General features: G+C 45.9%; 1 protein-coding gene across 12 annotated transcripts in view; it reads left to right on the top strand.

The window, feature by feature from the left end:
• The first annotated feature begins 9,909 nt into the window (after positions 1-9,909).
• The window catches only part of EIF4G3 (eukaryotic translation initiation factor 4 gamma 3), a 382,761-nt gene continuing 367,780 nt past the window's right edge, over positions 9,910-24,890 (top strand). For 8 of the 12 annotated variants that reach the window (XM_075551768.1, XM_075551838.1, XM_075551777.1 and 5 more), the window contains exon 1: positions 9,910-10,376. In XM_075551768.1, coding sequence (XP_075407883.1) covers positions 10,192-10,376 — 185 coding nt within the window. In that variant the 5' untranslated portion in view covers positions 9,910-10,191. The remainder of the gene's footprint in view (positions 10,377-24,890) is intronic. The other 4 variants (XM_075551819.1, XM_075551801.1, XM_075551847.1 and 1 more) reach the window with 2 other exon arrangements.

Here is a 24,890-nt window from a genome sequence, read left to right as displayed (position 1 = left end):
CAGCATATGGAAGGGCTTGGAGACAAAAACATGCATGGCTCTTCAGGGTGCATCTCAGTGGGTTGTGCTAAACTGCAGGGATAGGAAAAGGCCAGTTAGGATCAGGTGTAAGTCACCTGGCTGAGAATCTGGATTCCCTCTAATACATTTGCAGCACGAACGGACGGACTGCTTGGGCTTCTCCATTTCAGGGGAAGGTATGCAATGAGGGTGGAGGGGGCACTGGAAAAAGGGCACGATTACCAAATTTGGGAAACCAAAAACCATTCATCTGCAGAATGAATTCTAATTGCTGCTATCCTTTTCATTCTCGTGCCAGTGGCTAAGGCAGAGAACAGTAATGTGCTTCAGCCTCTTCCCAGGTGCCAGGAGTGCTGCCAGGCCGTCCTGGCAGGCTAGCTCCCACGGAGATGGTGGGAGCCAGGCTGCAGATTGGCGCCAGCTGTGGACATCTGGAAACTCAGCTTCCTCTCCTAGTCACTGGATGGGGAGGGGCCAGTCTAGCATTTTCCCAAGATAGAGAGCTTGGCAGAATGCTGCAGTGGCATCAGGCTCGACAATGGCCAGGGGAAAGCTGGGTCACCCTGGGTAGAAGGCTATGGTTTCCAGATCTGAAGGGGCACACAGGGATGGCGTGGGTTCATTGGCTCATACCGGGCAGGGCTGCAGGGAAAGTAGAGGAGCTCTTTTCCTGGCCCCAGTCCCTGGAGTTGGGGAGAGCAGGTTTATCAGTAACAGGGCAGTTCAGTGGATTTGGTGGGGGGATAGGGGGGTTGTAATTCTTGCTAATACAGTTGGACATCTATGAGGTCAGAAGGAGCCCTGGTGGCACAGTGGTTAAGCACTTGACTGCCAACAGGCAGGTCGGCAGTGGGAGCCCCCCAGTGCTCTGCAGGGATAAGATGGGGCCATCTTCTTCCATACAGATGACAGCCTTGGACACCCTATGGAGCAGTTCTACTTTGTTCTGTAAGGTCACTGTGAGCTGAAATCCACTCACGGGCATACAGCTACTATCAATGAGCTCATAGGCTGCCCTGCGCCAGGCCCAGCAGCCGCCCTCTGAACCTGAACCTGCCAGGTGATTAGCCCAACAAGAGAGGCCTGATGATGGCTCACCTCCTAAGGGCGGTGGGCCCCAGCAGTAGGAAGCAGCAGTGTCTTCAGGAAAACTGGACACATTTGGATGGCATTTAATCGTTTTATTTTCTAAACATGATCTTGGCAGCCGACATTCAACTTGAGGGGCAGGCTTCACGGACCCCCACAACTTGTGCCAATACCCACTGTCACCCAGTTGATTCCAACACAGTGACCCTGGAGGGCAGGGCAGAACTGTTTTCTAGGTTCTGAGGTGTAAATCTTTACAGGAGCAGGAAGCCCCATCTTGGTATTGCAAAGCATGGCTGGTGTTTCGAACTGTTGACCTTGCTGTAAGGAGCCAAATGAATAATCCATTATGCTACCAGGGCTCATCAAACCTTTATTAAGCACATAATGCATGCCAAGCACTATTCTAGACCCTGGATATACAACAACAAGCCATCCAAGTCTGTACCTTTATAGAACGAACCTTCTAGAGCCGTGGTTCTCAATCTTCCTAATGCAGTTCCTTATGGTGTGGTGACTCCCAACCATAAAATTATTTTCATTGCTTTTTCATAACTATCATTTTGCTGCTGTGGTGAATCATAATATAAATATCTGATATGCAGGATATATTAGGTGACTCCTGTAAAAGGGTCATTCGACCCCCAGAGGGGTCGGGACCCACAGGTTGAGAACTGCTGTTCTAGAGGGAAGCGATGGGTCATAAACTCATGGGCATGGAAATACTGTCATATGTCAAGCGGCGATAAAGGCCAAACCCACGGCTGTCACAACCCAGGGAACCTCCAGGTGGCATGGAGCTGCTTCATGGGGTGTCCAAGGCTGGACATTGTTGTAGAGCTGAGGGCCATGTCTTCCTCCTACAGAGCAGCTGCTGGGTGCAAACTACTGACCTTTGGATTGGCAACCAAGTGCTTAACTGCAGTACCACCATGACTCCTTGTGACCCATGTGGTAGAGAAAAGCAAAGCACAGCGAGGAGGCCAGGGGATGCTGGCATGGTAGGAGAAAGGCTGGCAGAGAGCAAGAACTAATACCCTAAGGCAGGAAAGCACTTCCTTTAAAGGACCAGCAACCAGGCCAGAGCCTGAGCAGGGAGCAAGGTAGGGCAGAAGCTCAGGGAAGTGGAGGTGAGGGCACAGGTCAATGGAGAAGGGAAGACAGTGAGGGGCTCTGAGCTGAGGGGTGACCTAGTACAATGCCTGGCAGATAGGTGTCCCTCAGTAACTACCTGGTCAATGGATTGTGAAGGTGGGCTGTGATTCCAAAGGCCCATGGGGGAAGCCCCTGTGATTCCAGGGGCCCATGTTTGGCATGGCAAGAGTGCCCTATGTTTTTTTTTTTTAATGTTTTATTAGGGGCTCATACAACTCTTATCACAATCCATACACACATCAATTGTGTAAAGCACCCTTGTACATTCATTGCCCTCATCATTTTCAAAGCATTTGCTCTCCACTTAAACCCTTGGAGTGCCCTACTTCTTAATGAGAGGATAGGATTGGTGTGGGAAACATACTTTGGCCTGGTTGGTGGGGGGGGGGTCAGAGTTTCAGCCCTGGATTTGCAATCCCTTGCGGTATGTTCTTGAGAAAGTCCTTTTCCATCTCTGAACCCTTGGGAAGGTCGTCTCTGAAGGGCAGTCTGACACCATGGCAACGCATATGGTTTTCTCCCACCCTGCTGAAGCCGAACTAGCTGAAGCCCCACTGAGTGCAGAAGGACGGCGTGGTTACCTCCATGGGTGTCCGGATAGAGCTGGGTTCCACTGTGTTTTCAACAGCTGTGTTTGCAGAGGAGCTCTGGTGGAGTAATGATTAGAGGTTAGGCTGCTGTTAGGTCTGCAGTTCAAGACCATCAGCTGCTTCGGTGGAAAAAGATGGGGCTTTCTACTCCCATAAAGAATTAGTCTCAGAAACTTGCCAGGGGCCTGTCCTATAGGGTCACCATGAGTTGGCATCGACTTGTTGGCAGTGAGTTGGGTTTGTTTTGGGTTTTTTTTGGAGTGTTTTCAGAAGTAGTTCCCAAGCCTGCCTTTCTTTCTTTTTAAGATCAAACATTTGTTCATCTTACACGATGGAACACTGCCCTCTCACTTTTGCTGAGATGAAATTGATATCAAATCACCACGCCTTTCTTCCAAGGCATCTCGAACCTTGACCTTTTAGCTAGCAGCTGAGCATTATCCTGCACGCAGCTCCAGAGACTCCGGGGTGGAAACCCACCACCACGGACAGTGTGTGGCCAAAGGGCGCAGAGCCCCAGAAGGGAGAGCAGCCGCAAGTCAGAGGGGGTGGGACTGGCCCAGAAGGAGGGGGACAGAGAGGGAAGGAGGGTCTGTGGAGGGTTCCTTGCACTCTTGCTCAAATCCCTTAAAGGAAAGCCTCCTGTCTTTGTTTGCGATTTGCCCAGAGAAGTGGGGGGAAACCCGCTTAGGGTCCTGATAGCTAGTGTGTAAGGATGGCCTCCATATGGGGCTTCCAAGGCCAGGCCCTTTGAAAGGACCCCTCACCACCACCACCACCACGTGCCACCCTGCCATCGAGGCTGCTGTCACGGGTTTTTCCCGAAGAGCCTTTGAGGCCCATTATGACCAAACTTGCAGTACCAGGGCGGAGTCAAATAGTTCTCTATTTCTCCCTTGGGAACTTTGTGTCTTCCATCCACATCCACTTCTGACGGGTGTCTTTCAGGTAGTCTCTCCTTCCTTGGTCTCCCGGGGCCCTCTCCCTCCCCCGCTTATCTCTTTTCAACCTCTTGGTCGTCATGTCATCTCTACCTCCAAGGCTGACATCTTGAACCGTCCCGGTCCATGCTTTTGGCCCAGGGTGGGTGTTTGCATGTCTCAGAGTGCAGCACCTGGTGCCCAAGAAGACCCTCTCTGGCTAATAAAGATAACATCTCTTGACATACTATGTTTTGTTTTTATGCTAAAACGGTCAGCTCCTCTGGGAGCTAAAGATCCCCAGCTGGCCACACTATTTTTGGAAGTTGTCGTGTGTGAATTTTAACCTCAGGCCATGGAAAGTAGAGATTCACTTGCTTTGTGAAGACTGTCCCCGGAACCCTGCAAATCATGGCATTAAGGAGCCCTAGTGACCCAGTGGGCTACGTGTGGGGCTGCCAACGGAAAGGTCGGCAGTTCGAAGCCTCAAGTGAAACCCGTGGTAGGCTGCTCCCATGAAGATTTACAGCTTCTGAAACCTGAAGGAGCAGCGCTACTCTGACCCACAGAGGGGCCTTCTGAGTCGGAACAGACATACTGGCTGTGGGCTTGGTTTGGGTGCGGAGCCCCGAAGGAACCCTGGTGACATCATGGCTCCGTGCTTGGCTGCAACCGGTGTCAGTGGTTTGAGCCCAATAGAACCTCCATGGAAAAATGGAGCACAGACCACAGTCCAGGACACCCGTGAGGGCAGTCCTGTTCCCTTCCACTGGAATTGACTGGACAAGCCACAGGTTCGTCTCCAGTTTACTCCAAGCCCCGGGTGCTGGCCCCAATGCTAGTGAACCGACAAGGAGCCATGGTGGTTAGTGAGGAGATGGCATACAATGTCTGCTGGCTCTTGGAGTGAAGGTGAAGTAGTGTGTTTATTCCGGGGCGGGATATAGGTGTCAGCCAGAGGCAGGGTGGTAAGCTCTGGGAACGTTGGAGGTCTGGCCAAAGTTACCACACTCCCCTGGTGGGCTCCGGGATCTGTCCTCCTCTAGGGCAACATGAAATCCTCTGGCAACTTCATTCACCAAACCTTCCATCTGCTGTCCTGGGTGAGTCAGTGCTCGGCTGCTAATTGAAAGGTTCAAATAGACCAGCAGCCCTCAGGGAGAACAGAGCCGGTAATCTCCTTCCCCAAAGACGTCAAGCTCAAAACCAAACTCACCAACATCAAGTTAATTCTGACTCACAGCAACACTATGAGACAGGGTAGAACTGTCCCTTCGGGTTTCTGAAATGGTAACTTTTTATGGAAATAGACAGTCTTCTCTTTCTACCACGGAGCAGCTGGTAGGTTCGAACTACAGATCTTGTGGTTAGCAGCTCAGGGTGGGGCCCACGGTGCCACCAAGGCTCCTTCTGAAAAGACTGCAGCTTAGGAAACCCAGTGGGGCAGCTCTCCTCTGTCCTATAGGGTCACCGGGTCACCGTGGACTCAAAGGCACAGGACAACAGCTGTCAGTGAGGAGACTGTGTGATGCAAATGGTTAATTGTTTAGCTGCTTACAGCACGGTTGGAGGTTCAGGTCCACCAAAGTGCCTTGGAAGAAAGGCCTGACAATCTATGGCTGAAAACCCTATGACGCAGAGTTCTGTTCTTGATGACAGCCGATTAGATATTGCAGGTTTTTGAAATAACTAATAAGTCTCCATGTAAATGAAAAATAATAGCTAAAATGCACCCAAGAATTACTCTGAGCCAGTAACTGAGGTAGGTGGTTTATATTTTTTGTCTTCTTTCTCATGATAAGTCTTTGAACTAGAACTTAGGTTTACAGATGAAGTGACTGAGACTTGGAGAGGTTAAGTGATTTCCCCCAGGTCATAAAGTTAATGAATGGCAAGGCTGAGACACTAAGTCAGGCAACCTGCATGACTCCCATGACTGACCTCTTAATCCCTCAGCACTGGGAGTGCCCTGAGAGTTAGCCACTCAGGGCAGAAGGATTCTAGAGGAGGAGTACCTAGCTCCTAGCAGCCTGGGGAGGAAGGACAGACTACCTGCAGGAGGTAGGAATGAAGCCCGGGCAAGAGCTCGCTGCCGCTTGGCTAATGGGAGAGCAACATGTAGTGGGAGCAGCCTGCCTCTGGGGAGAACGGCTTCATTGTGGCTGCGATTCTGGATGTGGAGTGGAAGATGGCAGAAGGCAGAAAGCAGATGCTGAAGAATCTTGGATTTGGATGGCGTCTTGAAGATAATAAGGACACTCGGCAGAGAGGCAAAATCAGCTTCACCTGCCGACAGTGCCAGTGACCTCAGGCTGCCATGCTGAATGTGGCAATTGGATCTGGGTCACATGCCTTAGGTTTAGACCCCAAAGTCATCGGCAAGCTGCTTCACACTGTTTGACATCAGGGTCTTTGTAGATGGGATATTAACTCTTGCCGAGTTGTCTGGAACAGGGGCGGAAGGGCCCAGAGCTGGGAGAGAGAGGAGTAGGAAATTAGAGCAAATATAACAAACTATTTAGCAGAGGTGTGGCTTGGCACATAAACCCATTGTCATCAGGTCGATTCTGATTCGCAATGACCCTAAAGGGCAGAGGGCACAGAATGGCTTCTTAGGGTTTCCAAGACTGTGAATCTTTATGGGAGCAGATTGTCTCATCTTACTCTGGGGGTGTGGAAGTACACCTGCCTAGTACTTAACCTTCAGCACCACCAAGGACCTTACGTTGGCACGTTTTGGCATTCTTAGGTACTGTCAAGTCGGTCTCGACGCAACCACCCTATTTAGAAGAACAAAACACTGCTTAGTCCGGCTCCACCCTTGCTGGGTTGGAGTCCATTGTTGCAGGCACTGGGTCTATCCCAGGGACTTGTCTCTCCTGGTCACGTGTCCATAGTATGTGAGATGAAGTCTCACCATCCTTGAGTCTAAAAAAGGTTAACACACAGTAGGTGCTTAATCAACATTAGCTGCTGGGTGAGTAGGCAAGGAGCCCTGGTGGCATATCGTGGGTGCCAAACACCAGGTCTGCAGGTGAAACCCACCAGGGAGAAAGGGGATGTTTTTGGCTGTCCTGGAGTTATCAATAGTCCCACTCTGTTCAGAGTCACGCGGTGGCAGTGACTGGGGAGGTGGTAAGCAGAGCTATGCTTTTGGATGAAGACAGCACACTTAATCTTTTTAGGCTTTACTTCCCACAAGCTGCTGGGTTGACTGCAGGTGACCAGCATTTCATCAGGGACTCTTTCCTTCTTTTGTCCAAGATCTATCGGTTTTAAAAGAGGGAATACAAATAAGTAAAATAAATAAATACGCAATTATCAGGCATTATCACCCTGGTTTGAATGAGAAGTCTAACCTAGGAAGGAGCTTGGGAAAGGGAGTCTGAGGTCTCTAAACATGATGAGGAATTTAGGGACCTAGTAGAACTAGCTCTACCACGGGGGTTTTTCACGGAGAAGACTTTCCAGAGGGAGCCCTGGCGAAGGAGTGGCTTATGAGTTGGGCTGCTAACCACAGGTCTGCAGTGTGAACCCACCAGCTGCTCTGCCCCTGTGAAAATTTACCCCCTCAGAAATGCACAGGGGCCACTAGGAGTCAGAATGGCCTGGGTGGCAGGGAGTTTTTGATGGTTGCTGTTGTTAGTTTTTTGGTGATCTTCCAAAAGTCCAGTGTTAGGGCTTATTTCCAAGGCCCCTCTGGGTGGGCACGAACTGTCAACCTTAGCTGTAAGTAGCCTGGCACTTAACCTTCTTCTTCTTTTTGTTTTATGTTTAAGGAGATTTCTTTCCCCAGTGTTTACAATAACAAAAATAAAATGGAAACAAATATCCCTTTGTAGAAAATACTCATATATATAAATATATGTATTTTTCTAGATGTAGTTCTGTAAGTGTTGACATGAAACTTGTCCATCATATTTTAAGAAGTAAAATAAAGCGTCTGATCTGGTTTATTTTTTAAATAATGAAATCCATGAAATAAAATTGAAAAAGAAATCCATGATAGAAGAATAGGTATAAAAAAAAAAAAAAAGAATAGGTATAGAACCGGGGTTCTCAACCTTCCTAATGCCGCCACCCTTTAATACTCATGTGGTGGTGACCCCCCAACCATAAAATATTTTCGTGGCTACTTCATAACTGTAATTTTGCTAGTTATGAATCGGGGGGCCCCTGTGAAAGGGTTGTTTGATCCCCAAAGTCAATGCTTAATCTTTTGCACCGCCCAGGGACATCCTGCCTGGACACCACAAACCAAAGCAGACCAAACTCATAGTGACCATCAAGTTACTTCCGAAACATAGCCACCTTGCGACCCCCACCTTTCCAAAGCTGTCACTCATTCTCTCAAAGAGTGGTTGGTGGGTTCAAACTGCCAACCTTCAGTGACCCTATAAGGGTGGGTAGCAGGACCCACTTTGGGCTTCTGTAGCTGTTTATGGCAGCTGATGGGGCTGGTAGAGTCCTAACTGTTGACCTTGGGGTTTTCTGCCCAGGAAGGCTTTTCTGCCCAGGGCTCCTTACTTCAGGCTAGGAACTGACAATCTAATCCTAAATAATTAAGTGTTACAAATCCACAAAGTTCAGCATTCCAGAGCATGAAGTAACTCCTGTCACCCAGTCTGGAAATTTTCCGCTTTAATGCCAGCAATGGTGGCTGGATTGGTGGTCAGAGAGATGCCATCTGAGGAGCTGGCATCACCCTCTTCCAGGCGCCCTTTGGAGTTCCCAGGGCTGCCATGATGGAAGAATCCACTCTGTGTAGAGTTTTCTGGGATTGTCACAAAAGCTGAAAGGCAGGATGAAGGCGTGGGGCAGGGGTCAGGAGAACTGGGCTCTAACACCGGCTCTGCCAACTACACTCCCCCTGTGACCGTGGGAAAGCCTCTGTCCATTCTGAGCCTCTATTTGCTCAAGTGTGAGGATTTGTAAAACGAGTTGATGGCTTTCTCACAGGACTGCATGTGGTAACGGAGAAGTGCCCATGCCTGGTCTCACAAGCCCCCTCAGTTCAAGGTGACTGGCTGTGCCCGGGAGAAAGCCCTTATGGGTTGGGGGGAATTAGTTCAGGTGGGGAGAAAAGGCCTTCATCAAACATTGTTTCTCCGGCATAGGGCACCGCGGGTGGGGTAGGGTGGTAGAGCTGATAGTGGCTGGCGGCCTAGGGCACTCAGGTCCTGGGGTAGGCCGAGGTTAGAATCCACCCACAGAACCCTTAGTCCAGGTGAGTGATTAGATAAGGTGGGCTTGTGAAGCCCCCCCAAGCCAACTTGGGAGGCAGCAGGGTTCATTCAGAAGATGGAATTTAGTTCCAGGTCTGCCTCTGCCTTTTCAGGGTTGGGTGACCTTGGCTCCGTCACTTTTCCTCTTTGATCCTCCGTGTTCTCTAGACGCGGGGCTCCTCATTCCATTCCCCCTTCAGAGTGCTGTGAGCGTGTCATGTCGACATAATGGTCGGGCAGCGCGTCGTTAAGGGCTGGCGGGTGGTATTTGTTAGGCTCAGAACTCCGGCAGGGTTCCTACCCACCAGCTTGCACGTTGGCTAAGCGGTTCCAGGCTCGGGATCGGGGGTTTCTCGCCTCGAAGCCTGAGGGCTCTGCGGACCGCAGGTCCAGGGCCATTACCATTGTTCTCCGAGGCTGGGACGCAGGGGGTGGCGCTCGTACACCAGCCCTGGCCTTTGGTCTCTCCCATCGCCCCGCACCCCCGCTGCCCTGAGCCTGGGAAGCCCGCTTTAGCCGATTGTTGGCTCTGAGGAAGCGAGCCAGCTCCAGCGAGCTCCCGAAGGGCGGCCGAAGACGCCTCCGAGTGTTTCCGAAGAATCCCGATCGCCAGCCATCTCCGGAAAGAGCCGAAGAGGCTTCCCACCCTCGGCCTCCCGAGCCTCTCCGAAAAGGCCCGAAGTTTTCCGAGCGGCCGTCCTGCCGGACTGCTGGAGGCGGCCGCAGCGCCATGTTGGATGCTCTGCTCGTTGAGTGAAGAAAATCCGCCGGCATCGCCTGAGCCCCGCTACCGAGAAGGGCGCCGCTTCCCCCGGGGAGGGGGATAAAGACCCCCCGCCGCCGGCCCATGAGGATATTGCCGTGAAAGGTCCGGTCTCTCCGCCTCCTGCCCCCGCCGGGTCCGGCCCCCCCCCTGGGGTCGCGTTGTCACGGAGACCGGCAGCCGGTGGTGCTGGCCCGCGGGGCGGCTGCTGCTGCCGGCGGCGGCGGCGGCGGCGGCGGCGGCAGCGGCGGCGGCGGCGGGCGTGTGTGACCGGCCCCGGCCCCCTTCTCCTCCTCCCAGGCTTCCCCCGACCCCCCGCTCCCGCCGCCTCCCCGGGTCTGCCCCCATCCCGCCCCCCCGCTGCCCCCGGCCCCTGCACCCCGGCGCGCCCGGTCCCGCTCTGGGGGGGTTGGTGGCTTCGCTTTGCCATGAGTTTACCGCAGAAACCGGCTCTGAAATCAGGCTCAGCGGCTGCAGCAGGAACCGGACCCGGCACCGGAGCGGCGGCGGCGGCGGCAGCAGCGGTACCGCCTCCTCACCCGGCGGCAGCGGCAGCGGCGGCGGCCCCTCCTCACCCGAACATCAGGGCCCTCCAGACCCAGGCGCCCCAACAGTATCCTTTTCACCTTCCCGCCGGGCCCCTCGGCTCTCCCCGCCGCTGACCTGGGGGCCGGTAGCCTCCGGGGTACCCTCCTGCCCGCCGCCACAGCACAGCTAGGAAAGGGGTGCCCCTCCAGCCCCCGCCTGGCTTGGCCGGAGCTTTTGGGGTACCCGACAGCAGTACTGCGGGGGACCCCGCGACTCGCTGCAATAATGTGAAAACTCGCCACGTTCGGCGATGGTTCTGCGGTCCTTCCCTGCGAGAGTTGGGGGCCCCCTGCTCGCCGCCGCCTCCCCTAGACCCCCGTCCCCCTTTATTAGGCAGAATTTGCTGGTGCCCGGGCTCAGCCCTGCCAGGAAGGCTTTTCTGGGATTGTTGTGAAGACTACACCCTCATGTCGTCCTCACCCCCCCTCCCTTTTCCGCGCCCCTTGCAGCGGGGCCCGGGCGTGGGGTGGGGGGCGGTTCCCCTAGCCTTCCTGATAACATAATAAACTTTGTCGGTAAAATTTCTGTTTGCAAAGAAGCCGTTCGTCTCGGAGGTAAGTCGGCTGTGAAGTCCCCGGTGCACGTTGGCAGCAAGCACTCCCCCTGGCTAAGGTTTCCGAAGCGATTTGGGGGGAGTTGTGATGTGGTTTGTGGTGGAACGCGATCCGAGGAGGAAATGTTACACCGGGCGCTTCCCGGTCTTTGACCTTTTTAAAGGAAGAGGAAGTGACCCGACGTTACCCACCGCCACCCAGACTCTCACTCCGGGAAGGCTGGTGGCACGCTGACCGCTTTTAAAGGGCTTCACTGTGCTCTTCCTGGGCCTGATGGCTGCAGGGTGCCTGGCCTCCCGCAGGGAAGTCCAGTCCCGAACGCGCCTTAGTTTCCCGTGACTTGCTCCATTGTCGAGTGTCTGGACCGCTTTGAGGGAAAAGATTTGGCGACAAGGTGTTTGGGTCCCAAACTAGCCGCTTGAGTTCCTGAAGTCCACGGGGATTTAGGAAGGTGTTGCCTGCCTGACAGTAACATTTCATCATGGAGTCCCCCACAGCCCCTGTGTTCGTGCTCCTCAATAAATAATCCTTGGATGTTAGGTGTGTTTTGTGTTTGTGCCACCGTGTGCTTGACTTTTAGAGGGAGTCGGGTGTTGGAGGAAATCAGCTCAGTGCTGCGAGGGGCCTCAGATGATTTCAGTGTGTCCTTTGATTCTTGACAGTATCGATTACACGGAGGGGGGGGGGAAGGCATCTGCCCTCTGGAGTCATTTCAGGTCACTGTTTTGGTTTCTGTCAAGTATTTTCTCTGTTCTTTAAATATTGTTAGACCACATTTTTCAGTCCAGGCGGTGTGGCGCAGAGTAAAGATAAATTCCATTCCAGGGTGATGTGTGCACTGATTTCATAATGTTTCTCCCCTGCATGATTCGGTTCCGTTCAGAAGTGTCCACCGGGGCGAATGGTTTTCCCCACAGACAGCCTGCGATGCTTCGATGTGGCTCATGGAAAACCTGTTTGGTTTTGATTAGTGTCCTTAGTTGCTTGACTGCGGGTGGGGGTGAGTGGGTGAATGGTTGGGGGGCTGCTCTGCCTACTTCTGGGGAGAGAGTAGATTGCTAAATCTCTTAACATACCTTCACTCAGTACTTAGTGAGTTTCAGTTCTTTTCTAATTTCAGTTTTATTTTTGTTTTGCCTAGGTTAGGGCCGTACGTTTCAGTAGTGTGCCACCAAGTAAATTATTCATTACTTGTATCTTTGAGCTATTTGGCAATTAAGCAGAAATAAAAAGCCTGTAGTATGGGTTCCTCATGTACAAAGCAGTAAGTCCACGGTGCTGAGTGTGATATGCTTGGTGAATTGGGTGGCATTTCTTGGAAACACACATGATTGTTAAGTGCTTCAAACATGCCTTTTCACAATGTATTTCACACAGGTAGGACTTCTCAAAGCTCCGCCTTGGTTGCAGCCTACAAGTAGTTAAGATTACAGTTTAATCTTCTTTTCAATAAAGGGAGTGGCTGTTACAGGGCATAAATTGAAGAGTTGGACTGCTTGCTAACCCAAGGTCAACCGGTTCAAACTCACCAGCTGACCTGTGGCAGAAAGATGAGGCTGTCTGCTCCCTTGAAGGTTTACAGTCTTGGACACCCCAATGAACAGTTCTGTTCTGTGCTACAGGGTTATTATGAGTTGGAATTGGCTTTATGGTAGTTGTTTTCCCTCCCCCAACTGAAATAATGTTGTTAACCTGTTTGAGGTAATAGCTAGTTCCATGTGGCTTTAAGTGTTCACTTTGCTTCTCGCCATGGAAGCTAAAATTAATTTTCTTCTTGATGTGTATCATAAATGTTATCTTGGGTTATATACTGAAAGGTTACAAAGGTTGCTAAAATTTAAAATCTCTTATACATATAGTAAATGATGTATTTCAGGTATTACAGAACATACCAATGGTGAAATATAATCTAATGGGGAATTAGCTAACACATACATATTTTTTTAGTTGGTTAAAATTTTTATTGAAATAGAGCAATTCTGTGGAGTTATCAAGTTCAATTTGGTTCACTCTTTAGGTACCAATACTTTGTATAATTTTTAAGCAAATAAGTCAAATGAAGGCACCGCTTACAATCGGCAGGACCCACTATTTATTCAAGGTTTCTGCTTTTCTAGCTTTCCAAGTATGTGGGAATTTGTACTTGACCATGTGGTGAGCAAGTGGTCATTAAGCTGTAAATTGCTACCATTGAAGCATCAGGCTATTGTGAATGTCTGGAGTTGTTCCCTCCAGGGCTGGAGTAGATCTTGTTCCTTGGGTTACAGGTAGGGGGTTGTGTTTGAGTTGGATTCTTAAGTTCAGGCAACATTTTAAATTTGTGAAAACACTAGGAATTTTGCATGGCAACATGCCCTTCATTTGTTCCTACAGTGTTCAAGGGACAAAACAGCAATGAAGGGAAAGGTTAAGCATAATGGATATGAATCTGAATTGGGACCTGTTAAGTAGGTACCAGTATTGCATGGCAGGGTCCTTAAGCAGAGACCCTTCCTTTATTGTAAAGGGGCAAGGTTGGGGTGGGGTGGTGTATGGGAGAGGAAGAGAAATCCTGAAGTGGAAGGCACTAAAGAGCAAGAGAAATAAGCATAGTTTTCAGAATATAACACAAAGCTCATCGCTTATCAAATTGACACTTCACAGTACTTGGCCTTGTGATATGCTCACCCCAAGTTCCAGGTATAAGCTTTCAAGAGGCTCTATTGAGAACCTTGACCTTTTCATCATAGCAAACAACTCTGACATTTTGAAGGGAGCTGTATAGATTCTCCACAGAAAACAACCCAGAAACAGCTCCTGCCGACATTTTCAGTGGACTCCCGTGACAGAGTCCAGTCCTTCAGGTAGCAATTGCTAGCCCTTCATTCAGATCATGCAATTAAAATGCTTTTGGATTCAGGTGTCAAAAAAGTTCTGACTTAATAGTTTTGCGGTCTGTTTTTGAATACACTGTGTTCTCGCTATATGGAAAGACTTCAGGGTGTAATTTCTCTTGGTTGCTGACACTTCTGGGGAGTCTAGTTACTGGTTTGGGGCAACCAGTTTGGTAAAGAGAATCAGGACAGTGAATTCTTTGCAGGAACTAAATTAGGTACAGGCCTGTGGCAACCAGAATATGACCCTGTATTTTGTGCTAGATATGTGACAAATACATAGCTGAAAACCAATATGCCTTTGCTTCTTATTTTTTATATTGTAATTTGCCTTCATTTTTTGTTTTCTACATTGATTTTCTGGTTTCCCTTACTGGCTGAAGCTGAAATTGTCTTTTTTTTTCTCTTTAGTCCCTTGCTACACAAATGAAACTTGCATGATACTGATGGTCATCTCCTTTTATTGAATGCACACTATTCCTAGGAACCCTCCATGCATGCTTTCATAAATTCTCATTAAGAACCCCAATGAAATAAATACTGTCCCCATTGTACAGAGGAGGACACTGAAGTTCAGAGAAGTAATGCTTTCAAAGCTATCTACCTAGTAAGCTGTGCTTCAGACAGTGGTTATGACGGGCTCCAAGCAAAACCCATGCAGATCTTTGCTCCCGTGCCAAGCTGGAGAGTGACTTGAGGGGGAAGAACACATTTCTGTGTGGCAGGCGGGCAGGTCTGTGGCTAGTAAAGAAACTGTGGAGTGACCTAGAACACAAGCATGCTCCACCTTTGAAAATTAGCTCATAGCCACTTACTACTAGACAAATAGGTTATCTTCATTGAGGCATAAAGCAGAGAAATAAATGGATGTGCTAAAAGAGATTCATAATTGTATTCATTTCCAAGGAAGATGCTCAGCAGAACATGGAAATTTTAAAATAGTATCACCAAACCCAAAACCAAATCCACTGTAATTGGGTTGATTCTTACTCATAGTGGCCTCTGTAGGGCTTCTGAGACTAAATCTCTACGGGAGCAGATAGCTGTAACTTTCTCCTGAGGCGCGACTAGTGGGTTTGAACTCCTGAACTTGTGGTTAGCAGTCTGATGTCTAGCCCACAGTGCCAGCAGGGTTCCTTATTAATATCGGAGGCAAGTGAAGCTTTGCAGAAGATAATTTAAAAATGGTTGCACCAGTACATTGATAAAGAAACTGCCAGAAATTCAAGTTGGATTCAGAAAGGATGTGAAATGAAGGGTATTGCTGGTGTCAGATGTATCGTAGCTGAAATCAGAATTCCAGGAAGATGTGTACTTGTGTTTGACTGACTGCAAAGGCAGTTGACAGGGTCATGACAAATTGTGGATAACATTGTGATGAATTATTGTGCTCATGTGAGCATAGACCAACAGGGGTTACTCGGTGGGTTCAAATCAGAAAAGGTGGGTGTCAGGGCTGTGCTCTTTCCCCATACTTGTTAATCCACATGCTGTGCAAGTAATCAGAGCAGGTGGACCAGATGAAGAAAAGGAAGGTAGCTTCAGGACTAGAGGCAGACTGACCTGGGCTGTGGAGGTGAAGAGAATTTAAAGACACGGCCTTAAGTGTTGGTTACACTTCAACATAAAACCAAATTCCTCAGAACTGCACCAAGAAGCAGCAGCATGATACACAAAAGATGGAAGTTAAGTTATTTCATTTTACTTGGATCCACAATCAACGACCTTGAAAACAGGAAGTCAGGTGACATACTGTATTGGGCAAAAGACCTCTCTAAAGTGTTCAAAAGCAGGGAGACCAAATTTAGGACCAAGAGGCACATGACCCAAGCCATGTGTGTGTAATCTAGAAGCATGAAAAAAACGTAGACATTTGAATGATGTGTTAGTGGAGAATATTGAATGTATCAAGGACTGCCAGAAAACGTCCAGCCAGAATGCGCCTGAGAGGCCAGGACGGCAAGCCTTGGTCTATAGCCTTTGGCTCTGTTATTCAGAGATGGATGGGCACAGAGGGTGCAGCCATGGCTTTAGGCACAGAACAGTGGTGAGGGTGGCGCAGGACTGGGCAGTGTTTTGTTCTGTTGTGCATAGGGTCACTTTGGGCCGAAACCGACTTGGTGGCACCTAAAGGGTCTGGAGAAGGACATCGTGCTTTGTAAAACAGGCCAGGGACAAAGAGGAAGACCTACGTGAGATGGATTTACACGGTGACTGCAACAGTGGGATTAAGCATAGCAGTTGTGAGGATGGCCAGGACCAGGCAGTGTTTTGTGCTGATGTACTTAGGGTTGCTATGAGTTTCAGTCTACTGGATAGCACCTAACAACAACAACAACAAAAGTTGGCATCGGAATTAAATTAGAAGGATGGGTAAGGATTAACCCAGATTTACATAGATTTCTCCTTTGCTAAGCCAACTTTTCCTAATTGAACATTGATTGCTGCTGCCTAGTTTTCAGTCACGATTCAGCTTTTTAGCAGGAGCTATAAAGCTCAAAGAGGTTTTAAGGAAAGTGACTATGAAAATAGATAAAGATTTGACATGTCTTTGAATCATTCTGGAGAATTAGTGTATGGAGATGAGATAGATACCTAACCTGATCTCTGTGGTTGCCCTTCCTGGTCCCCTTTCTACTTCATTGCATAATACTTGGTCTCTCTCTCTCTGTCTCTGTCTCCATTGTCTATCTGTCTCTATTATGGTAAAAACATCCCCCAAGACAGCTTCCACATTTACTATTCAGTGACTATCCTCATTCTAAACTTTCCACCAAAATAAATAAATAAACGCAGTGCTCCCAAACCACTACTACACCTTTTCCCCTTTCCCATCCCTGGCAAATATTAATAATACTGGGCTTCTATATATTTGCTTGTTTTGTGTAAGTGGGGTCACTTACACAAAGGACAACATTTGCCCTTTTGCGACTTAATTTTGGTGAACATATTTTTAAGGCTCATCTTGTGGCATGCATCAGGACTTCATTTTTCTTTATGGCTGCGGAACGTGGCATTGTGCATCTGCATATTGGTAGACATTTCCTTTGGGTCTAACTTTTGGCCGACATGAAAAGTGCTACAATGAGCCTTGCTATATAATGGGTGCAGGTCGGTTTCTGCCTTCCCTCTGGGTGTGTGCCTAGGACTTGGCTTTCTGGGTCTTAATGGTAATTCTGGGTCCAGTGTTTGAGGCACTGTCAGACTGTTCACAGTGGTGGTACTGTTTGACTTGCCTTGCCAGCAGTGGATGATGGTTGCAGTTTCTCGTCAATGCTTGTTCTGTTTTTTGTTTTTGTCTTTAATCCTTGCATTCTGATGGCGGTGAGATCTCATCTCATGGGGGTTTTGGTTTTCATCTTCCTCCTGGCCAGTAATGGTAAGCCTCTTTGCATGTGTTTGTTGACCATTTGAATAATCTGTTCAAGTGCTTTGCCCATTTTTTTTGACCCGGCAGTCTTTTGCTGTTAAGTCATAGAAGATTCGTATGGCTTGTCTGACTATTGGACCCTTAATCTGATAGAAGGTTCTCTAACATTTTGTCCCAATCTGTAGGTTTTCTTTTTTACTTGGTTGATAAGGTCCTCTGCTGTACAGCTCCTGCACTTTCGTACGTATTACATTTTTGATTGGGAATAGTAGCTGGTAGCCTTTATCATTGCCTCGATGGCAGTGCGTTTGCTTTGTTTTCTTGTAGCCTTTATCACTTTTTAAAATATAAGTAGATTTAGTTTGTTAGAGGGGCAGCTGTGAAGAGGAAGCCCCTCAATCAGACATTGATAACAGTGGCTGCAACACTGGGTTCAACATGAATGATGTGAGGAGGGGCAGACCCAGCAGCTTTCTTCCCCCCTCCCCCCATGCCAGCTGAGTCAGACCTGACTTGATGGAACCTGCCAATAGCAGCATTGAAGTGTACACATCAGAAAATCTGGATTTGTGTTTGGCTCTTTCATTTTAATAGAAGTATTATTTTGCACTTGTCACATTACTCCAATGGGCACAGATTCTCCCTACTTAACATAAAGGACTTGGACTCCTTTGTTCTGTGAGACTTTCATGAATTATAATGGCTTATGATTCTGATCTCTTGTGCATAGAGGTGTGTGGTGGTCTTGCCAGGAGTGGGGGAGGATTCAGAGACCTATTAATGACTTCTTAGTCTATTCAGTGATCACTGACACATTTCTAGGTTGCCTTATTGATATTAAGAGCATGCTAATGTAAACAAAGGAAATAGAACCTGCCTATATGAATATAGTATAGAAATCTCTGGTTTGGGGCTTCCTAGTGTTAGGTTTGGACACAGGCTGAAATGCCTCCACGATGGTAACAGTGAATGCTCCGTAACCAGTGGTGGGTGGTTCGAAACCATAAAAAAGAGGTTGCTGCAGTCAGATGCTGGCTGGCTTTGTGTGATGATACAGTTTATCCAAAGGTATGTTCTGGGATAAACTTCTGTGATGAGACACAATTTTTACTTTAGGAATAATACTTCAAGCTAATAAAGTAGCCAAACACATGACTTCAAGTGATGTATAAACTGCAGCAGAGATTCCTGTCCATGAAATATTGCAGAATCCCAAGCTGTTTTTGAATTCACAAATGGCTTCTAGTTTTTGGCTTGTTGCCAAAACTCATTCTGTTGCCTCAGTTGAAATTTGAGATCATTTTAGCTACTTTAATTGCGTTTGAAATTTGTCCGTTTTTATGACCTTTACTAACTAGGATTTTTTTCCCCTAGTGTTTGCTGCCTGATTCTTAGGAGATACTAAATTTTATCAATGAAATACTTGTTCCATGAAGGCAGAGATTTCTGTCTGTTCATTTTTGTATTGCCAACATCTAGAACTTGGCAGAAAGTAGGTAATCTATAAATATTTGTTGGATGAATTGTTGATTAAGTAAGTTGGAAACTGGGAATTAGTCTTAAGATCAGTGTTATGGATAATATAAATTGCATCATAATTCATTTTTAACCCTCAAGGGCTGCCCTAAAATGGTTTTATATTGAGGTATAATTGAGAGCTCTATTTTTTTTCTGATGGAATATTAATGATTTGGCTTACAAAATCATCTAAAGAGCCAAATTGCATTTGAAATACTGAGAATGAAGGTGGTATAAAGGCTAACTAGTCAAATATTAAAAGAATGCTATCATCCAATGTAATTTAGACGTCTTTTTTTAATTATAAGAATTGCATCAAATTAGGAGAAAAATTAAAATGTAGAAAAGAATGAAGGACCAAAAAGCCACCCATAATTTTACCACATAGTGGTACCAGTTTTAACTTTTTGGTATATTTTTTCCTGTCTTTTTTCTATAGGTTTTAGTTTGAATGGGCTTAAAGTCTATGTTTTCTTACAGAACTAAGGTCAAAGTACATAGAGAGTTTTATATCTTATTTTGTTATTAACTCTCTGCCGTTCTTTAAAGTTCACTTTTGGAGTAAAATGAAGTTTTTGCATTTCTTTGGAAGATTCTTTTACCCTTGGCTTGTAGCTGAGAAGTTAGAATTGGGCATTGTATAGAAAAGAATGTAAACCTTTATCAATAAGTCAAAAATTATTGAGTTTTTGTATTTGTAATATATTATTTACTTTAAAACTCAGTGTGGGGGACCAGCTTCCCCACAACCGAGTGGGTCCAAGGGGGTGGTTGTAGAATTGAGGAGTAAATTTTAGAGAGACACGAGACAAGATAAAGCATGCAAGGGCTCCCCTTTTTCCATGATGGCCGGAACCAGAATGAGACCGGGCTTTAATCTCTCACAGACAGACATAATCTTGGGCAGGCAAGCCATGGTACGCTCATACATAACAGGAAGAAAGGGTTGTATTAAAAGCATACATGTAACTTGAGGGGGAAAACCTTGGGGTATACACACAATAGGAAGGGGTTGTACTAGGGCAGTGATTCTCAACCTTCCTAATGCTGGGACCCTTTAATACAGTTCCTGGTGTTGTGGTGACCCCCAACCATAAAATTATTTTTGTTGCTACTCCATAACTGTCATTTTGCTATTGTTATGGATCGTCATGTAAATATCTGATATTCAGGATGTATTTTCTTTTTTTTTTTAATTTAATCATTTTATTGGGGCCTCGTACAACTCTTATCACAATCCATACATACATCCGTTGTGTCAAGCACATTTGTACATTTGTTGCCATCATCATTCTCAAAACATTTGCTTTCTACTTGAGCCCTTGGTATCAGCTCTTGATTTTTTCTCCTCCCTCTCTCCCCGTTCCCGGCTCCCTCTTGAACCCTTGGTAATTTCAAAATTATTATTTTGTCATATCTTACACTGTCCGACATCTCCCTTCACCCTCTTTGCTGTTGTCCATCCCCTAGGGAGGAGGTTACGTGTAATTGGTTCCCCCTTTCTACCCCACCCTCCCTTTACCCTTCTGGTATCGCCACTCTCAGCACTGGTCCTAAAGGGATCATCTGTCCTGGATTCCCTGTGTTTCAGTTGCCATCTGTATCAATGTACATCCTCTGGTCTAGCTAGATTTTTAAGGTAGAATTGAGATCATGACAGTTGGGACAGGGTAGGTGGGTGGGGAAGGGAAACATTTAGGAACTAGAGGAAAGTTGTATGTTTCATCGTTGGCTACACTGCACCCTGATTGACTCGTCTGTCTCCTCCCCGCCACCCTTCGGTAAGGGGATGTCCAGTTGCTTACAGATGGGTCTTGGGTCCCCAATCTGTACTCCCCCTCATTCACAATGATTTGTTTTTTTGTTCTTTGATGCCTGATCCCTTTGACACCTCGTGTTCATACAGGCTAGTGTGCTTCTTCCATGTGGACTTTGTTGCTTCTGAGCCAGATGGCCGCTTATTTATCTTCAAGCTTTTAAGACCCCAGACGCTATATCTTTTGATAGCCAGGCACCATCAGCTTTCTTCACTACTTTAGTTTATGTACCCATTTGTCTTCAGTGATCATGTTGGGAAAGGTGAGCATTACAGAATGCCAGGTTATTAGAACAGTGTTCTTCTTGTTGAGGGAGTACTTAAATAGAGGCCCAAAGTCCATAATTAAAGCAGAGTGATTAATCAAAAACAATGTGTAATTGTATGACAAATCACTGAAATTTTGTCTTGAAGCATGGTGTAGCATGGGTAACAGTCTTCACACTAGTCACTCATATGGGGGCGTATCTACATTTGGTCGGACCTGCCTGGAGATGATAGAGGATAGGTGTCTCGGTTCCTAAAACCACTGGAAATAAGTGCTTTCCGATGGTCTTAGGCGAGCCCTGTGAAAGGGTCATTTGACCCCCAAAGGGGTTGTGACCCACTGGTTGAGAACCACTGTACTAGGGGCATACATGTGACAGGAAGGTACATAGGTACCAAGATGGGCAGGCTTAGAGTCAAGATGGCAGCCTAACCTTGGTCATCTGACTTGGCTTGACCTTAGGTGTCTTTGAACTGTTCTCCAGGGGAATCACCTATGATCCTTATCGGAAGGGGGTGGGCACCCCTTAGGGTGGGACAGACAATAGGGTCTAATTGCTTTTGATGGAAGACACCCTTCAGGCAGATAGCCTTCATCCAGTAGACCTCTAAGCCTATAGTAAGTGGCCATGTGTTAGCAGGAAACACCATAAATTTGGCATTATGGAGGGACATTGAGAGGGATACCTTTTACTTAGGAGAAACATGATGAATGCATCTCCGACTTAGGAATGTGACGGTTTCTCCCACAGGAGCCTTGGCCTCCCAGAATCCTTAACCTATAGCATTGAAAGTTTGTCTTCCCAGTTCAGTTTCCCACAACTCAGTGTAATTATTTTTACTTGGTACATGTACACCCAAGGTAAGAGGGTGGCTGATACAAATCAGGATCATATGATGACATTTAATATTCCCATATTCCAATCGTACAGCCCATATGGTGTCATTGAAAAAGCGAGGTAAAGACCATAAGGGATATACAAAAGGGGCTTCAAAAAAGACCATGAGAAATGCACCTGATCTTTCCATTCCATTTTGCCTTGAACTTTTTGAAGACCCCTCATGTGAATTTAAAGATTGACATGTGGGAATATGAAATGTATCATTGGATTATCCTAATTTGTTTTAGCCACTCTCTCTCTGGGTGTACATGCATCAAGAATTTGTAAATGGTGGTTGAAACACTTTAGAATGGTAAGGGGGAAATATATTTAGAAATAGTGACTACAACCCATTGTGAGCCAGAATCTAATATTTTGCATTGGGAATGGAAAAGGGTGAACCTTGATGGTAGGTGGAGCAATGTAAGGAAGAGTGAATGAGATACTCACTGCTCTTTTTTTAGACCCTAGAAAATACGTAAGAGAATTTTGAATTGAAAGAGGAATAAAAAAAATGTGAAACTGTCATCCGGGTTTGGATGATCAGAGGGGAGTCCATTGTGGTGAGTAAGTGACTAGTATAAAGAAAGGCTTAGGCTTGAAAATAAGCATGGAATTTGCTGGATTGTAAGGATCCCTTTTATGCTTAGAATGCAAGATTCTTAAGGTAATGGGTCTAGATTCTCCAGGGCTTTGAATGAACTTAAAACCAGACTAAAACAAAACTCACTGCCATTGAGTCATTGTTGACTCAGAGTGACCCTAGAGCTGCACTGTGAGTTGTCAAGACTGTAACTGTTGGCAGGAGTAGGAAAGCCCTGTCTTCCTACTGATCACAGCCCAGCGCGTCACCACTAGTCATCAGGGCTCCTGGCAGTGAACTTAAGGTTATTTACCCACGTGAGTCCATTTCTTTTTTCTTTTTAGCAGTTTTATTGAGATATAATTCACATAGCAGACAACTTGCCCATGTAGAGCTTACAGTTCAGTGATTTTGAGTGTATTATAGAATTGTGTAGTTACCACAAGCATTTTTAAGAATCTCTAATTCTTCCTGCTCCATACAACCACTAATGTACCTTGCCTCTATTGTTGTGAGGTATACTTGAGTTGGCATTGACTCATAGTGATGTTATGGATCAGAAAATAAAATGTCACATGGTCTTGTGTCATTTTCGTTGTCATTACTGTTTGAGTCCATTGCTTTGGTGATTGTGTCAGACCATCTCATTGAGAGTTTCACCTGCCTTTGCTGACTCATTTATTAACCCTGACTTTTAATTCTTCTGGATTTTAACCAGTTTAAAAAAAATCATAGAAAGACCTAGTATGTTCACAAGAATACGTGTCGAGGGTGGGGGAGAAGGGAGGTTGGCAAACAATTGTAGACGGCACGTGTTATTTGTGTGATGTACTGTGTAATACTAAGTGGCTTTCAGTTGGCAGTACTATCTAGGTTTCTACATGTTGTAGCAGGTATCAGTACTTCATGTGTTTTTATTGCAAGATGTTATTTCATATAGCATATTTTAACATTCATTTATTAATTGGATTTTCCCCCGATTTTTTGGCACTCATGAATAATGCTGGGAACATCTGCGAACATTTTTTGTGGACATATGTTTTCATTACTATTAGTTTTATAAGTGGAAATGCTGGATCATATGGTAACTCTATTTAATATTTTGAGGAACTGTCAAACTTTTTCACAGTGTATTCACCATTTTACTGTTGTTGTTTTCAACCAGCTATGTATGAGGTTTCTACCTTTCTCTACAGCCTCTCCAGCACTTGATAGTACCTGTGTTTTTTATTTTAGATCCTCCTGTGGTGCTGTTGGGTAAGCTTTGAACTGCTAACAGCAAATCAGTTTAAATTCACCAGCTGATCTGCAGGGGAAAGATAAGGCTGTCTACTCCCATAAGATTGACAGCCTTGGAAACTAGTGCATTCTGACTCATAGTGACTCTGTAGACTGTATAGTAGTGGGGGCTGAGTTTTGATTTATAATCAAGTGTTAAGTGAGAACTCATAGTTACGGGAAGATGAAGTGCAGGCGTTTATTTTGCTATCATGTGAAGATAATTTGTGGCTTTGTTTTGTCTTTTGATTATAGGCCCTCCTACTAGGTGTTAAGTGGTAGCTCATTGTGGTCTTGACTTGCATTTGCCTAAAAGCTAATAATGTGTTACTGCTGCTTATTGATAATTTGACTTGGAGAAGTATGTTCAAATCCTTTGCTCAATTTTTAATTAGATTTGCCTTATATTATTGAGATATAAGATATAAGATATTTTGGATTTAGGTCGCATGATTTGCAAAACATTTTTTTCTTACTCTCTGGGTTTTTTTCACTTTCCAGTTTTTTAATTTGATGAAGTTCAATATATTTTTTTCTTTTTTCATTTATTCATTTTACATCATTTAAGCCAAGAAGGCTTTTCTAACCCACAGTCATGAAGATTTCCTCCTATAATTTTTTAAAGTTTTTTTTTAATAATTTCAACTCTAAGTTCTGTCTTGAGTTAATTTTTGAGTTAAAATTGTTTTTAAAAACTCTGAAATGAGTGAAGGTTTATATAACAAATCAGTTTTTCATTGAACAATGTATACACATTTTGTTTCATGTAATTGCTTGCAATTCCTACATTGTAATATTATTTATCTCATTTCCCACATTTCCAATTCCATTCTTATTCCCTTCCTAAACTTTTCTGCTTTATGGAGTTTGGTCCTTAGGTTTGTTCTGCCCTTTGAACTCAAATGGTTGATTATTTGTTTTGAGTTAATTTTTGTGTATGTTTCTAGGTAGGAGGTTCAACTTCATTCCTCCCTACCCCTTTTCAACTTTATTCTTTTGAATGTAGATATCTAATGATCCCAGTATCATTTGTTGAAAATACTATTAACTATTGATCTGTCTTGTTGCATAATTTTTACTTTTTGGGAATACTTGTGTTTCTTCTGTTTTTGCTTTTCATTTATTAAGAACAACATGATGAAAACAGACTTTTTCAAGATTTATTTGGTTGAGGTAAGACATGGAAGTTAAAATAAGGACCAGGAAAGATTAGGAGATTAGAAACGGCATTATAAGGTTGCAATCCACTGAGATGAAATTAATGAATAAATGCACTCTGACCATTTCTATGGTGGTATCATACTTGGAAAACAGAAGAACTGCTCAGGAGATTTTGCCTTCTTCTGTTATTAGCAAGGTACATTTTTTATTTGCTAATGCTAACTTTCTACAGAAAATA

Source organism: Tenrec ecaudatus, chromosome 1 (assembly GCF_050624435.1).
Source record: "Tenrec ecaudatus isolate mTenEca1 chromosome 1, mTenEca1.hap1, whole genome shotgun sequence".
Classification (NCBI taxonomy): Eukaryota; Metazoa; Chordata; class Mammalia; order Afrosoricida; family Tenrecidae; genus Tenrec; species Tenrec ecaudatus.
Note: the sequence above shows the minus strand (reverse complement) of the source record. Positions and strands in the feature narration are given on the sequence as shown.